This window comes from Hippocampus guttulatus, chromosome 1 (assembly GCF_054856545.1).
Source record: "Hippocampus guttulatus isolate MCC_2025c chromosome 1, RoL_Hgut_1.0, whole genome shotgun sequence".
Lineage (NCBI taxonomy): Eukaryota > Metazoa > Chordata > Actinopteri > Syngnathiformes > Syngnathidae > Hippocampus > Hippocampus guttulatus.
The window spans coordinates 6,128,560-6,143,842 of record NC_141261.1 but is presented as its reverse complement, the minus strand read 5'-3'; the positions used below and the strand labels follow the sequence as shown (position 1 = coordinate 6,143,842).

The window sequence follows — 15,283 nt, the reverse complement described above, 5'->3', positions numbered from 1 at the left end:
TCATGCTGAGTGACGTCGAGAGGGCGGGCGTTACTTAATCAAGTTGTACAGTGTTAGATAAACCGGAAGTGAAACGATACATGAGCTTATTAAATAACGATCAACTTTTACTCTGATCAATGACCAATTAAATTACGACTATATTAAATAGAGTGTTGTGTGTAATAAGTACAAATATTATCTGAATAACGATGGCAGAAAGTGAAATGAATGCAATGATTTGCGTGTCGTTTTAAAGATTTTTGTTTTGAAAGATGTGTCCGGATGTGTGTGGTAATACCAATACCAATACCAATGGAGTTAGCAAGATTTGCAAGGCTAGCTGAAGGAGGCTAACCCACAAAATTAGGTCGACATTATATAGTCTCTTACAGTAAAATTGCAGATATGTGACTCGTATGTTGGTTGGATGTATGGGCGTTAGTCCCCAACTCCTTAATCGCCGTTTTACTTAAGGGCGGACCCGTTAATAAATAACGACACATACCGGGTGTAGCAACAGACTGTAGCTGGCTAAGCGTAAGTTAGCGTTTAGCTACGGGGTCCAGTAAAGTAACACCACAGGCTAGGTGGCAACCATTTCTGGAGAAACGCCTCAGACCGCCGGCTGTGGAGCTACTTGTGTCACCCAATCGCCATAATAGGTAAGAATGTTTCTTTTAATCGGTAATCACGTAAAAACTTTAACTGACTACCAAACAGCGACCCCGTGTTTTGTTCTTTCCGTGTCAGTGTAAAAAGAAGACATTATGTTACTACAGCATATTTGTCAAAGTTAGCAATCGAGCTAACTGTACATAAAAAAATGCTATATGACCGCTCCGGACAACTGTCATAACGTCTTTCTCGGGGAAAATGGACATAAGACCATGCTTCAAAATGACATGGGTGAAAGTAAGGTGTAAAGTGCTTAGTATGGTGTTTTAAAACTGTAAATATGGCTGACAGTGTACTCCAGAAATTAGGACACAGAGCTGTTGGAGTTCTGCGGCTTTCTTCGAGGTGATTGGCTCAGGATACCTCAATCAAGTATTCCTGAAAGCTGATTGGCTGGCCGTCTTTGTGTTTTGACTGAGTTAGAGAGGAGTGAAGTTGATGAAGTTACAGTTAACGAAAATAATGCGAACGTTTCATGTTCTTGTCCTCGGCCGACCTTGACCAGACACGAAAGTAAGGAGTCAGCTATCCATCTTATTGTAATAATAATAATAATATTTCCTTTCAAAATATTTTTGCATTTTCTAGGGTACAGTATGCAAGACACATTGTATCTCTGATTAAAATTATTATTGTAAATTCAAATTGCTTCCAAATAACACGTTTTCTTTCTTGTTTTACAATTCATATTATATATCTGTTCATAAGTTAAAATTGTCATCTTACTTTTTCCCCCCTGATGCCGGTAACTTTCTGCTTCTCCAAACAGATACTGATAAACAAGCATTTTTTTTGATAGACTACAAATATATGTTACTTCCGCTCAAAAGAATAAAACATTTTAATCCTGTTTCATAGTAAAGCAGCAGGTTCGGCGGATGATGTACTGTCGGATGTTTTGCCACTTGCTGAACTCTTGTCACTTCACACGGTGAGGTGATGGGGAATCTCAAAAGCGCTGATGCATGTCAGTACCTATTAATAAAGTTGGTCATGTTTTTTTTTAACACCCTGACTAGTGTTTAAGGCTTCAAAAAAACAAATCACTCATAAATGTATTTAGTCAGCAGTGACATTGCCATAATTTGGACATTGGACGTTTACATGCACACACACTTTTAAAAAAAAGATGGACCACAAACATTTTAGTGCTACTGGCCATTTTCATGTGAAGAGATTTTCAAGGACCAAAAAAATATATATATATCACCATACCTGCACTTCACTGAGCCGTGGCCATTTGTATTCCAACAAGTACAGTAGGACAGGGCAGTGTCTTTTGCTATCCATTCCTTTATTTCTGAACCATTTATCATCACTTTGAGCCATTAACTTAGGCATAGCTTGGATCTGGCAGAGCCCCGCTTTTGTTTATGTTTTGCCTCGGCACTCTGCCAGATCCAACAACAATCCACGGAGTCTTGCTAGTCGGCTATCTCGTCCGAAATGGTGAAATTGCAATGAAACTCGCTTTTGTTTATGTTGCCTCTGCTGCCCAGGGCACCTGCTATACCCCACATGAATCCACAAAGGTCCCGCTGCCCGGGGCATCTCCTCTAGAAGGACAAAACTTAACTCACACCCAACTGTAATTAGGTTTCAATAGCATATTGAAGACTTTGCTACTTCCCTATAACTTGTATAGAAATGGTAATAGACATTTTGTATTGCAGTTGGCTTACGAGCGTTAACACTTGGTGCATGTTTTTCTGCACCACCGTTGATTTATTATTTAAATGATATCTGCTCTCATTTGTTTCTCGCTGCCTTTTGGTGTAATTTTGCTCGATTTGAATTCCGCAGGAGGGAACGTGTGATCAGTGGCCCATGAGGAAGCCACGCCGAAAAGGCCTGGTGGGTCCAGGATGTGGCAAAGATGACAGGAAGTCCAAGGGGACACCAGTCGGTGGTTGCGGCGTCGGTGCGCGCCAGCGATCCCCATCCCCGTACATTCTCAAAGCATCGCCAAGCAGAGAAATGCTGAGCTATGCTCAGGCTCAGAAGGTTGTGGAAGTGGAGCTGGATGGCCGGCTTCACCGAATCTCCATTTTGGAGCCTTTGGTCGTCATCACTGAGGACGAAATGATGGCGCAGGACATCAGCGAGTGTAACAGCAACAAAGAGAACAGCGAGCAGCCATCGCCTCCCATCAGTGCCACGCAAATTGTCTGCAAGTCCAACATGCCCCGTGGCCGCCGGAAAGACTCCAAATGTCCGTCTTTCAAGTCTCCGCCACCTTCGAAAAACCACTACGCCCGCGCTCAACCGCAAACGCCTGAAAAGTTAAATGCAACGCACAATCACCTGATACCCCTTCCTGAGCCTTCGTTTCGCCTTGTAGACACTTTCACCCATGTGGAGGTACCTCCTCTGCCCACGGCATACTACCGCTACATCGAACGTTTGACCGAGGACCGGGAAGCGCTGGCCGAATACGACATGGACGAGGAAGACTCGGCCTGGTTGGAGATGGTCAATGCCGGCCGGACAGCGGAGGGTTGCACCGCGCTATCGGCAGACACTTTTGAGCTGCTGGTAGACCGCCTCGAGGACGAGGCGTACCGGGAGGCGCGCATTCGGGTGCCCTGTCAAAACGCCATCGATGACGACGCCTTCTGTTGCGTCTGCTTGGACGACGAGTGCCTCAACAGCAACGTCATCCTTTTCTGTGACGCGTGCAACTTGGCCGTGCACCAGGAATGCTACGGTGTTCCCTACATCCCCGAAGGACAGTGGCTCTGCCGCTGCTGCCTTCAGTCCCCTCAGAAACCAGTTGACTGCGTACTGTGCCCCAACAGAGGCGGCGCCTTTAAGCAAACCAGCGACGGCCGCTGGGCGCATGTAGTCTGCGCTATCTGGATCCCTGAAGTCTGTTTTGCCAATACAGTTTTTTTGGAACCAGTGGAAGGTGTCAACAACATTCCCCCAGCACGCTGGAAACTGACGTGCTACCTTTGTAAGCAGAAAGGTCACGGGGCATCCATCCAGTGCCACAAAGCCAACTGTTACACTGCCTTTCACGTCACTTGCGCGCAACGCGCAGGCCTGTTCATGAAAATCGACCCAGTACGAGAGACAAACGTCAACGGGACCACGTTTTCCGTGAAGAAAACGGCATTCTGTGAGACTCATTCACCTGCGGGCCAGGATGGCACCTCTGATGAGGAGAGTGAAGGGCGCGTGGTGGGCAGCCGAGGGAGGGCCAGTCGAGGGCGAAGTGCATACACCGATGGTCCCGCGACACTTAAAAAAGGCAAAAAGTCTGAGAGCGATTGCAAGATGGATAAAAAGAAAGGGAAGAGGGACGCGGGCTCCGCAACACTGAACAATGCTTCAATGCCTCAAGTCATTGTGCCTGAAATACCCGCAAGCAGGTATATTTTAGAGCATTGCAATGTGGGTGTTGTGTGAGCAACGTGTATATGTACATATAGTCCTCACATTTGTATTTGTTCTTCTTATTTATTGTATGTGCCACAAATTCAGCCTTTAATTTCACCTTATTCAGTACACACTCATTAACCAGTATTGCAGGTGACTTCGATTATTTTTTTGTTGTTGTTGTAATGTTTATTATTTATTAAGCGCACAGGGTTGCCACAGCGAGTCTGTGGCAACCCCTGAAAAGGGACAAGCCGAAAGGAGAAGAAGAAGATGTTTATTATTTATTAAGCATTGAGGGAGAACAATTTAAATGGGGGAAGTTTACCGGTATGTTTCTCGCCATCAAAATGTCTTATGAAACTCATGCACAAAACTATAAGAATGCAAAGCCGGTAACAATCAACTTTAGGCCGGTCCTAATTTTGGGCATAAAAAAAGTACAGATTACAGTTTCATTGGCCAATTAATTAAAAAAAATATATAATATATACAGTATAAAATAATATTCATCCCCACCCCCAATGCATTTCAGTCGGTGTCCATTATATGCGCTGTTTTCTCGCTGTTTGCAAGCCACCCTGGTCCCCATTCACCGTGAATAGCAGGAGTCAACTGATGGTTGGGAAAAAAAATAACTTTCCTTGACAGTTACCAGAATGGATTATGTGGCACAATGCATTTAATTAATGAAGTTATTAGGACATCCTTGTCATATACGTGTTGAATGTGTCAAGTTCAACACATTTATCTTGCACTATGTTTGTCTTTTTTTTTTTTTTCTTTTTTTTTTTTAACAAACTGTGACTTTAGGTTCTGTGTAAAGTAGTAAAATCCTGGTCAGTTACTTGCACAATTTCCTCGCATAGCTCACCTTTGCGTTGCTTGTAAAAAAATGTACGATTTGCTTTGTCTTTCAATGACAAGTCCATAAAATTACCTGATCAACAGATTTGATTAACTCCATTTAGAATACGAGTTTATGCTATAGATTTATGTGTCATAAATAATGAGAGCAGTGTTACTTGTGTTCTACCGCTATAAATGGTTAGAGTACATCGAGGTAAAAACAATTGGAAAATTTAGACGATGTTTGAAAGGCCATAATTGGCCGATTAATGTATCAGGCCCTAATCAACTTGAATCTCTTGCTCCTGTTCAGGTTGAATGACATCTGCAAAGGTATTCTCTTTCAAAGGAAGAGTCAATTCATGCAGAGGCTGCATAGCTACTGGTTATTGAAGCGTCAGTCCCGAAACGGTGTGCCACTGGTCCGTCGTTTGCACTCTAATGTCCAATCCCAACGGAACACCGAACAGGTCAGGCTGGGACTTGAGCCTCCTTTTTTTTCTTTTTTTTTCCCCCTGTTTCTCGAGCAAGATTCTAAATTTGATTGGATAGTTCTGGGATGTAAAGTTCAAATAAATTCTATATTTTTAACTCTTTCACGTTGTAGCCTGAGGTGGTTGATGAACAAGTATCCGCAGCCAGAGAAGCTCTGAGATATTGGCAGAAGCTTCGACATGACCTTGAAAAGGCCAGGCTGCTGGTGGAGCTCATCCGTAAAAGGGAGAAACTCAAGCGAGAACAGGTAACGCTGAGCAAGACGATGTAAGGCTGCATTTACACTACATGTCTAAGCGCCAATTATGATTTCAAGCCTATATCGGTGTCTATTTCCATGCCTTTTTGAAGGATTATTTCAGATATCACTATTTAGATTCAGTCAACACACACATCGCACAAATGCAGTTCAATTGTTTATGGGATTACAAAATCTTTCAAGCGAATAAAATTATAGTCATTTCATTGACAATAAACAGCTGAACAAAAATAAAACAAATCAGAATGGAATATACCTATTACCGGTACCTTTGGTTACTTTTCTCACGTGAAAATATTGATTGCGGGTGTTAAAGGATTGTTGGTCTGTATGTGCCGTGTTGTTGGCTGGCAGCTTGTCTTTGGTGTGCCTCCCTTCTTGCCAAAGTCTTCCGGGATAGGCTCCAGCTCACCCGCAACCCTAGTGAGGATAATTGGGATACAAAATGGATGGATTGGAAGACCTTTGTGCAAGTATTTGCCATTCGTGAATTATGACAGGTGTTGGTGGCTGTAAACCTATCGTTGGTTGAAATGACATCTTCGGGTTGCCAGCATAAACATCGAGAGAATTTTCACCACCACTCATCCTGAACAAGGTCACGCTGCGGGAGCCTATCCCAGCTGACTTTGGGTGGAAGACGAACTATACCCTAAACTGGTCGCCAGTCAGTCAACAGGGTACATATAGAGACCATTCACACCTACATCTGCACCGTCACTGGGTGTGGGAACTGATCCCACGCTGCCCGTACGTAAATCGGGCGAGTGAACCACTACACACCATCAGAGACAGTATATAGTGCAGTGAATATTTACTTTGCCAGTAAACTTACTGTAGGAGCTCCAAACATTTCAGGTGAGGGGCCACTGTGCTACTCGTAAAATTGTTTCAAATTTGAGTCAAGTTGCCTTTCATTGTTTCTTGTCTTTCGAGAGTTTCTTTCCCAGATGTACAGTATCTTCCGCCAGTCACTTGCATTGAGCGTTTAATAATTGCAGATCAAAGTCCATCAGGCAGCTCTGGAGCTGCAGTTGACCCCGATGTTGTTATTGCTCCGCTCAACTCTGGACCACCTGCAGGAGAAGGACACAGCTGAGATCTTTGCGGAACCAGTCAACCTCAAGGAGGTCAGACATTCTAAAATGTCTTCCATCATTCCCACAAACTAGAATGCACACAAATATCCCAGCATATGTATTGGTGAGATTAAGGGATAAGATTTATGGGGAAATTTAGCGGTTTAGCTGGTTAATTAATATGTGAAGATATGTGTCCCAAAAATAATGCAGAGCTTGTCGATTGTCTCATTAACTAATGTGTGTGGTCTCACCAGGTACCAGACTACATGGAGTTCATAAGTCATCCAATGGACTTTTCAACAATGCGCTCCAAGCTAGAAAATCATGTCTACCGTTCTGTGGCTGACCTGGAAGTTGACTTCAACTTGATGGTGTCCAACTGCCTACTGTACAACAGCAAGGAGACCATCTTCCACCGCGCCGCACTGCGTCTTCAGGAACTCGGGGGAGCCGTGTTGCGTCATGCCCAACGACAGGCCACCAACATGGGCCTGGAGCTGGAGACTGGCATGCACCTCCCCGAGTCACAGCAGAAGCGAGAATTTTACAGCTGTACATGGGAGGACGGTATGATGCAGGAAGTTCTTCCCTTTTGTGGAGAGTGACAAAAGTAAAAAGTAACAATCCGTTTTGTGATGTTGGTCAACTTCTGAGAAGTCAAATTCTGACTAATTCATTACGTAGCCCGACATTTGATTGACCGTATTCAACAGGTTACATAGAATCAATGACATTAATTGCCACCCGAGGCCTGCGTTATGTGGAATGGCTGCTTTGAGTCAATAAAGGTTGACCAACACTGTCCACTAATGTAATCCAAGACATGAAAAAGCTAACTGTGAAAAGCTAATAAAACAAACATCTATCACTCCATTTTCTTCCGCTTCCCCACAAAACATTGGTAAATATTGGCTCTGCTTGAGAGTACTGCGGCACACAGGAACAAGAAGTAGAAACCTATCAAAATAAAATCGGTTACTGCAGTGCCATTTGCTTGATCTCAAACTTGAATGGCACTAAAACATACGCTGGACAAAAGTAGGTTGAGTCTTAACAGCTTTAAATTAGTCCACTTGCGTCACAGTCACCTCAAGTGCAAAAGTCAGTCTTCTCATTTTTTCTCGTTGAGGGTTTCTCTCAAAAAGCCAAATGAAAACATAAAACGGTTTTAATCGTATGTTAAATGTAGGTGTCGTGAGGCGCGCAGATGGCATACATGATAAGTTGACGTCACGCAGTGATACATTTTCAATGCCCAAAGTTTCAATTTTAGGCACATTTTTCCCAAGAAATGAGTTCATCTTACGAATGCTACGAGACATTTAACCTTTTGAGGGGCCACTATAGACAAATATTAAGAACAGGTCAAGGATGAGCTTGCCTGCTAACGTGCCCTTCCTTTTTTTTTTGTCCAGTGGACTGTGTGCTGAACCCAGACAACCGTCTCCATATGAGTGTGGAGGAGCAGCTGAAGGAGCTGCTGGACAAGCTGGACTTTGTCAGCTCCATGCGATGCAGCAGCGCTCGCACGCGACGGATGCGCCTGCTCCGCCGCGAGATCAACAACATTCGCTTCCGGCAGGGTCCGCACCGCCACAGCCTTCACAACGGCCGTCTAAAAGAAGACAGCGATGAGGAAGAGGAGGAGGAAGACGACAAGGCCAACGACATCAAGGCAGAAAATGGCCTTTCCACATCCGACAAAGGTTAGCGATCAAAAGCCGGTGTCTCGGAGAACTTGCCGGTGCATGTACCGGTACTTTTTTTTTTCCCCCCCTTCTTCTGCTTCCCTTGAAACCCACTTTTGTTTCAATGAGACAGACCAGTTGTGAACATGAGCTAACGGCACATTGTCCTCAGGTAATTGAGCCAGGGTCTCCCCCACGCACCAACCCCAACCACCACACTGTCTGCAGTCTAGTAAGTAGGGGCCCACAGAGTCTCGTTAGCCATGGCTGCCTCACAACTCCTCTCTCAAAGTACACTCTGCACCTCTTCTACACATCCCTCTCATGGCCTCACCACTCTCCATTGGCCACGTGCTGTACAGTCATGTCATATCATCCCACTTCGGGTTCAAACAGGCTCATACCGTCGTGGAGGAGGGTGGGAGGAAACTGATTCTGGTCAGTGGCACCATTTCAATCCAGACCTGGTACCACGGTGGTGCTGGTGTGCAGTTGTGAGAGCAATGATAATTCTTCACTTGTCTTAATATCGTGAGTGTGTTATGATGTTACCCCCCCCCCCCCCCCCCCCACAGAATACAGTGGAACCTCCATCAAGCCAAGCGCCAATGTGCTCGTACTGTTTGGAATTGGTGAAGTTTTGAACCACTGCCATGCTTGACTTATGAGACTTTAACTCACTGAAGCATTAAAAGGATTTATTGGAATTGGACTAATTGTCAAGCTTGGTATTATTGTGGCTGGCGCTTCACTTTCATACCTCCGAGTTACACTTAATCCTTTCCGTCAGCATTGCATTACTGATATTATGATTGCCTTGAAAATGTTCTTATTTCCCTACCGAACAGCTGTAATTAGATTTTTTTCGCAATGTAAAAATGTTACATACACACATACGACCGCCACTTTGACCCAGGACCAGATTATTTTTGGGTAGATGATGTGAAAAATGGATTCTAAATCAAATTGGCTGGCGTCCACGAACCGATTGTGTTTGACTCCAGAGGTTCCACTGAAGCTCAAGTCTCTTTTTGTGCTGTGGTGAGACAGTTATGTCGAATTTTGGATCAGAGACCGGGCAGGACACCATTCTCCAGTGTGACTACAACACCACCACATCACCCCACATAACTCAATGGCCATTTCATGGAACTACATGTAGAGTGAAAGTGAATTTCACCTTTTCCCCCCTTCTTCCAGAAGACCTCAAATCCACCTCGCCCCCAACACTGGAACCCACCGGGCCGGCCCCTCCTCCACGACTAGGCGACGCGCCCCTGGAGCCTCCCACACTGCGACCGATCACGAAGGAGGCCCCATTCTCCAGATGGCCCTGCAAACGCCGAAAGCTCATCGGTAGCCTTGCAAAGAGCGACGCAGGACGCAACGGTTGCGCGAATGTCCAGGAGACGTCGCCACTGCAGAGTTTGCACAGCGAGGGGCAGGTGGTGGCCAACGGGCTCCCTGACCTCGCCATCCCCACTCGGCCGCTCGCCGGGGGCGTTGGACGACGGACCGTCGTGTTGTTCAAAAAGGCCAAAAATGGTGCAAAGGTGTGCAGAGACAATGCGTTGCCTAACGGGGAGGGGTCGCAGGACGACAGCGCAAGCCCGTTACCCTCTGCACCCAACACCCCTTCCACTACGCCTTCTTCCACGCCTACCAAAACCCCTCAGAAAGCCATCGGCCCCCCCTGCCTGAATGACCCATGGAGCCCCAGTCAAGACATGAGCTCAGATGGAGAACTGGACAAAATGTTAAAAAGTGGTAAGAAGCTTTACCTATTTATTTTATTTTTTTAAACATGACGCACCAACAAAATCATGGAAGGTTCACATAACAAAAAGTATATTTAGTCCCCTTAGACTATACACTTAAGGCATGGGCCAAAATATAACATAATAGATGTTTTGTTTTGTTTTGTTTTTTTGCACCCAAGTCCGAGACCTTTGCTTTTAAAGGGATACTTTACTAATGTAAAAAGCTAATATTTTGTCTGTAATGAATTGAATCAAATCATTATTTTTCATGTACGATGAACACCTGTAAATACGCATTTGCCACTTGAAAAATAATGACGTTATCAAGTTCATTAGAGACAAAATATTAACTTTCTACTGCTGAAAATGGCAACAATAGCTGCAACCGATTAATTCCATTTACATTTATTTTACTGGGAAATATGGAGCTCTTGTATTGGATCTTGCTCCCGGCTCTGAATGCAGGTGTATCAAATAATGTAGCTCGGAGGTGTCATACAACATGTCAGTTTTCCTTCTTCACCAATTAAATGTATTTTCTCATGATACCTTACAGGATAGTTTTTATCCCCAATATAAACTTGCATTGCCTTTCATATCAATAAATAAATAGAAATAAAACATTTCTTTGCAGCTAATGTGAAATTTAAAAAAAAACAAAACGTAATTGTTTGAATACTTTTGTTGGCTACCACTGAGGTTGCGTGTCTGTTCCAGTTCTCTTGACATTGCTCTCCTTTGCTTTCAGGACTGACCAACGGCTTCGACAAGCACAGAAACGCCGAATCCGATTCTGAATACAGCCCCTGTCCGGTCCTCCATAAAGAAATGTAAAAAAAATTGTGTGTCCTAGTTGTCTGGTTGCCAGACATCATTGTTTGACTCATACAGCGCGTTTTTTGTTTATTTTATTTTTTTGTAGCACCTCGCCACTGAAACGAAGCCTGGGGAAACCCGCCCTTTCCAAAGCGCCCTTCCTGGAGCTGGTCAACGGAGACGCTGATTACACTGGTGTGTGTTCATTGTGCTCTCACATCTTTTCCATCGCACAGTAAATTGATGTGCTTTATTGTTAACCGTAGGTATTGGTAGCCAACCATCTGAGGATGAGACCGAGCTCGAGCCTCTAGACCTGGTTTGGGCCAAGTGTCGAGGATATCCCTCCTATCCCGCCCTGGTATGACAGCCCTTTCGGGTCTTTGTAACCATTCTTCGGGCACCGCCTCATCATCAGTCGGACTGACCGCAAGCTTGTTCCAGATCATCGACCCGGAGATGCCGGAAGAGGGCCTTCTGCTCAATGGCGTGCCCATCCCAGTCCCACCCAAAGATGTCCTCCGATTGGGGGAGCAGAGGCAGGAGGAGAGCAGCCAGAGGCTCTACCTGGTGCTCTTCTTTGACAACAAGCGAACATGGTGAGACGAGGATTCTGGTCTTTGTGAAATTTTGCTCGGATAAATGCAATAGCAGAATTCATTTTGACAATGGAGACTGCGTGCGCAGCTCCAGTACTTCATCATTATGAATTACATAATTACATGTAGAATTATGAACGCAGCCAGTTGGATTTCAAACTAACAAGCGATCGCTAGCTTTAAACACAGAAATGTTTTGTCTGTGTGTGTGCGTGAGTGCGTGCGCTCGTTGAGTCAGGCGTGCCGTGTAACTGGAATATTTGTCCTTTCGTTTATAAATATAGCCAACCTTTGTGCGTGTAAATCACTTTGCCATTTTACTAGCCATCAATGTCTCGTCACTTAAGTTGCAATACCGAATGAAATCACGAGACTGTCATCCTTCATTCTAGCGACTGGGATGTCAAAAGTGAAAAATTCTCAGATTTTATGCTCCGCAAAGGCTGTAATACACAACAAATCATCTGGTGGCCCAAAACCAAAAAAATATTCACTGGTTCCAAAGTGTTTAAAAGTATTTAACTTTTTTTTTTGTATTTGATCAAAGTATTCTCATCAGTATTCTTCTGGTGATGGTTTGAATTAACCCTTCCAGGGACAGCGGTTACTACCGTGGACAGCTGATCATGTTATCAGGTTACTAAATTGAAGTTCAGATCTCAGCTGTTATTTCACTGCTTCTTACAGAAGCTTTTGATGTATTGTTTGAATTCCATATGGAGGTTTTTTTTTTGTTTTGTTTTGTTTTTTAATGCAGGTACAGTATCAGTGTCAAAATGTTAGCATTGTGACATCAGTCCTGGGAAATAAAACGCATTGCATTCGCGCAAAGCAGACTATATGCATGCGCGTGTGTGTGACTTCCCTTGGTGCATCGCTCCACCCAGATTGCATCCATTCCATGAATTTCAAAACACTAACGTCGAGAGGAGAATGCACGCAGCCGAACATATTTTCCGACTTGAGTACGCCAGAGAAGATGCCCCCAAGTTATTTCGCCTCAGACCACCAGATGGTGCCACGTACTGCATGTCTCACGCATCTGTCCTTGCGCCCACAGGCAGTGGCTCACACGTGACAAGGTGAGCCCCCTGGGGGTGGACAACACTACCGACAAGCTGCGCATCATGGAAGGCCGCAAGCCCAGCCTCCGCAAGTCGGTGCAGGTGGCGTACGACCGTGCCATGATCCACCAGAGCAGAGTGAGCCACAGCCACGGTTTTGTCACCTCCAACTTCCTGTAGAGCTCGTTTGCCACTGCCAAAATGAAGCTTGGGCACGCCCGCCCCTCTCCGCCCTCCTCATTTCGTGGTCCGCTGCGCCCTACTGAGTCACGTGTCTGCTTGTGTTGTACGTCATGCGAATTAGTTGTAATTTTTTTTTTTTTTTTTTTTTTTTTTTTTTTTTGTGCGATGAACTTTGAACAATATTTATACCAAGTGCAGAGGACCTATGAATGGATCACTGCCATCTTTTATAAAAAAAAATAGCTTTTTACACTTTTAATCTTTTATGAAATCCACTTGTACAGATCAAATGTACACTTAGTGTGCATTATGTTTATAAGATGAAGTCTTGGTCACTTTGTGTTGCTCTTTTCAATCAAGCCACGAGGATTTGTGGAGGGGTTCATTCCTGACTTGCTGCATTGTGTGTGTGTGTGCACTTGTGTGTGAGTGCGTGTGTGTGTCAATGTACACAATGAATGAGCCATTGTTCATAATTATGAATTCTCTTCTTTTGATACAAGAGAGAGATTATTTATGGAAGACAAAACTATAGAAATAAAATTATATTGGTAAAAGCAAAAATTATATTTAAAAGACAAATTGTAAAGGTTTTTTTTAAAAAACTAACATTTTAGCAGGTAAATATTGTTGCCGTTGGGTCGAATCCTGGTACCTCCAAAATGATCACTTTTCACGAGACCCCCAAAAAGTCAAATTTGTTCAACCATAAAGAGAGTAAGCCATTTTCAACTCCTTAAAAAAAAAATAACACCCACAAGTGTGGACTGACTCAGTATGATTTGTGAAAAATATTAATTTTACCAAATTTTGATATAGGTTTCAACCCAGCGTCAGCAATATGCACATTTGAATTGTTGCTCCCAACAAGACACATCTATCCCAACCCAAGTATTTATTAGTATGAAATGTAAAAAAAAAACGACACCTTCATAAGCTTGTGCATATTTTCTCTACCCGCCAAATATTTTGTTCGAGTCCATAATTCCTCATTCAGGGAAAGAAATGCTCTATTAAAACCTTTTGGAGTATATACAACTGGCTCATTATCTTTTTTTTTTCTTTTTTTTTTTTTTTTAAATATGAGTTTTAAAATTGTTCATCAAAATTATCTCAGTTACGACCCGATTTGCAAAAAAAAAGGAAAAAAGAAATCTGTCCATGTATGTACTGTAATCCTGGCACACTAAAAGTGGCATTGCATTAAATAGGCAGGAGTCCTTTTCATTCTTAGTCGCTATCAATAATGCAGTGCAGTTGTAAATGGTTGTCTTATGTCCCCTATGGTTGCCTGGCAACCAGTCCAGGGTGTAACCTGTCACCTCTCTCACCCCAAGTCAGCGAGGGTTGTCTCCAGCTCACCTGCAACCCGAATGAGGGTTATAGAAAATTAATCGGTAGACGAAATCCTGCTGCTTCCTCATGTCATTGTCGTTAAGAGATGAGCTAACCAAACCGTGGTGCCAAAATCAAATCGGACTAACATTGCTATAATAAAGCCAGTTGCTCTCGAGTGGCACTTGGAGGCGTTTAGTTTGTTTCGGTGGCTACTGGTTGAGGAAGCATATTCAAATAATTCTTCTCCAACTCGGGTGGGTAAACTTGTGCCCCAGGCCACATTTGATTTTTAAAATGAACAGCTGGGCCTGGCATCAACAATAAGCCATTCTTTTTTATTAGATTATTTATAATTCATTTATTATAAATAACCAATTATTTAATAAAGATTTTTAAAAATGCTACATCTAAATTAGGGTACTTGTAAAATTATTTCCATGACCAAAAAAACATTTTTAATTTCATTATTTACAAATGAAATTATAAGTAGCAAAGTAATTAAGAAATGTTACGCGCCTAGCTCGAGGTGATAAAACAGTTGTTTTTAAGTATATCACTCAGTGTATAAGTTGGTTATAATTAAAAATTGTAAAAAAAAAAATACTATGTGCTAAAAATACTGCATTCTTATTTGAATTGTTTTTATAATTATAAATAAGCAATTATTTAATACATTTTAAAAACTGCATACTGCAAATGTGCAATTAACTCATTCAGTACCAGCCAATTCTGGACCAAGTCTGAAAAGACGTTTAAAAACGTCTTTGGGACTGAATGAGTTAATGCAAAATTGTTTATTATAATGATTAAATCTTTTTTTTTCCTCTCATAAATATGATGTACTAAATTTCAATTATCCATACACATCTGAATGTATTTTAAATGTAAAATTATCAAGGGCGGCGCAGTGGCCAATTGGTTAGGAGGTCGACCTCACAGCGCCGATATGTGGGGTTTGCATGTTCTCCCCGTGCCTGCGTGGGTTTTCTCCGGGTACTGTGGATTCCTCCCACATTCCAAAAACATGCGTGGCAGGTTAATGGAACACTCTAAATTGGTCCTAGGTGTGAGTGTGAACACGGATGGTTGTTCGTCTATGTGTGCCATGCGAT

The 15,283-nt window shown here is 43.3% G+C and overlaps 1 protein-coding gene across 2 annotated transcripts; it reads left to right on the top strand.

Moving 5' to 3' along the window:
• The first annotated feature begins 309 nt into the window (after nt 1–309).
• brpf3b (bromodomain and PHD finger containing, 3b) lies at nt 310–14,348 on the top strand. 2 transcript variants are annotated; one of them, XM_086106284.1, is made up of 13 exons: nt 310–644; nt 2,461–4,031; nt 5,201–5,357; nt 5,495–5,629; nt 6,643–6,771; nt 6,978–7,290; nt 8,139–8,429; nt 9,615–10,178; nt 10,920–11,001; nt 11,094–11,182; nt 11,254–11,348; nt 11,432–11,586; nt 12,647–14,348. In XM_086106284.1, the coding sequence occupies exons 2-13, from the start codon at nt 2,485–2,487 to the stop codon at nt 12,828–12,830; spliced, it is 3,741 nt and encodes a 1,246-aa protein (XP_085962410.1). In that variant the 5' UTR covers nt 310–644; nt 2,461–2,484; the 3' UTR covers nt 12,831–14,348. The 2 variants fall into 2 exon arrangements, with proteins under 2 accessions (XP_085962410.1, XP_085962400.1); XM_086106274.1 differs by having other exon boundaries at nt 9,612–10,178.
• Nucleotides 14,349–15,283: the final 935 nt, after the last annotated feature.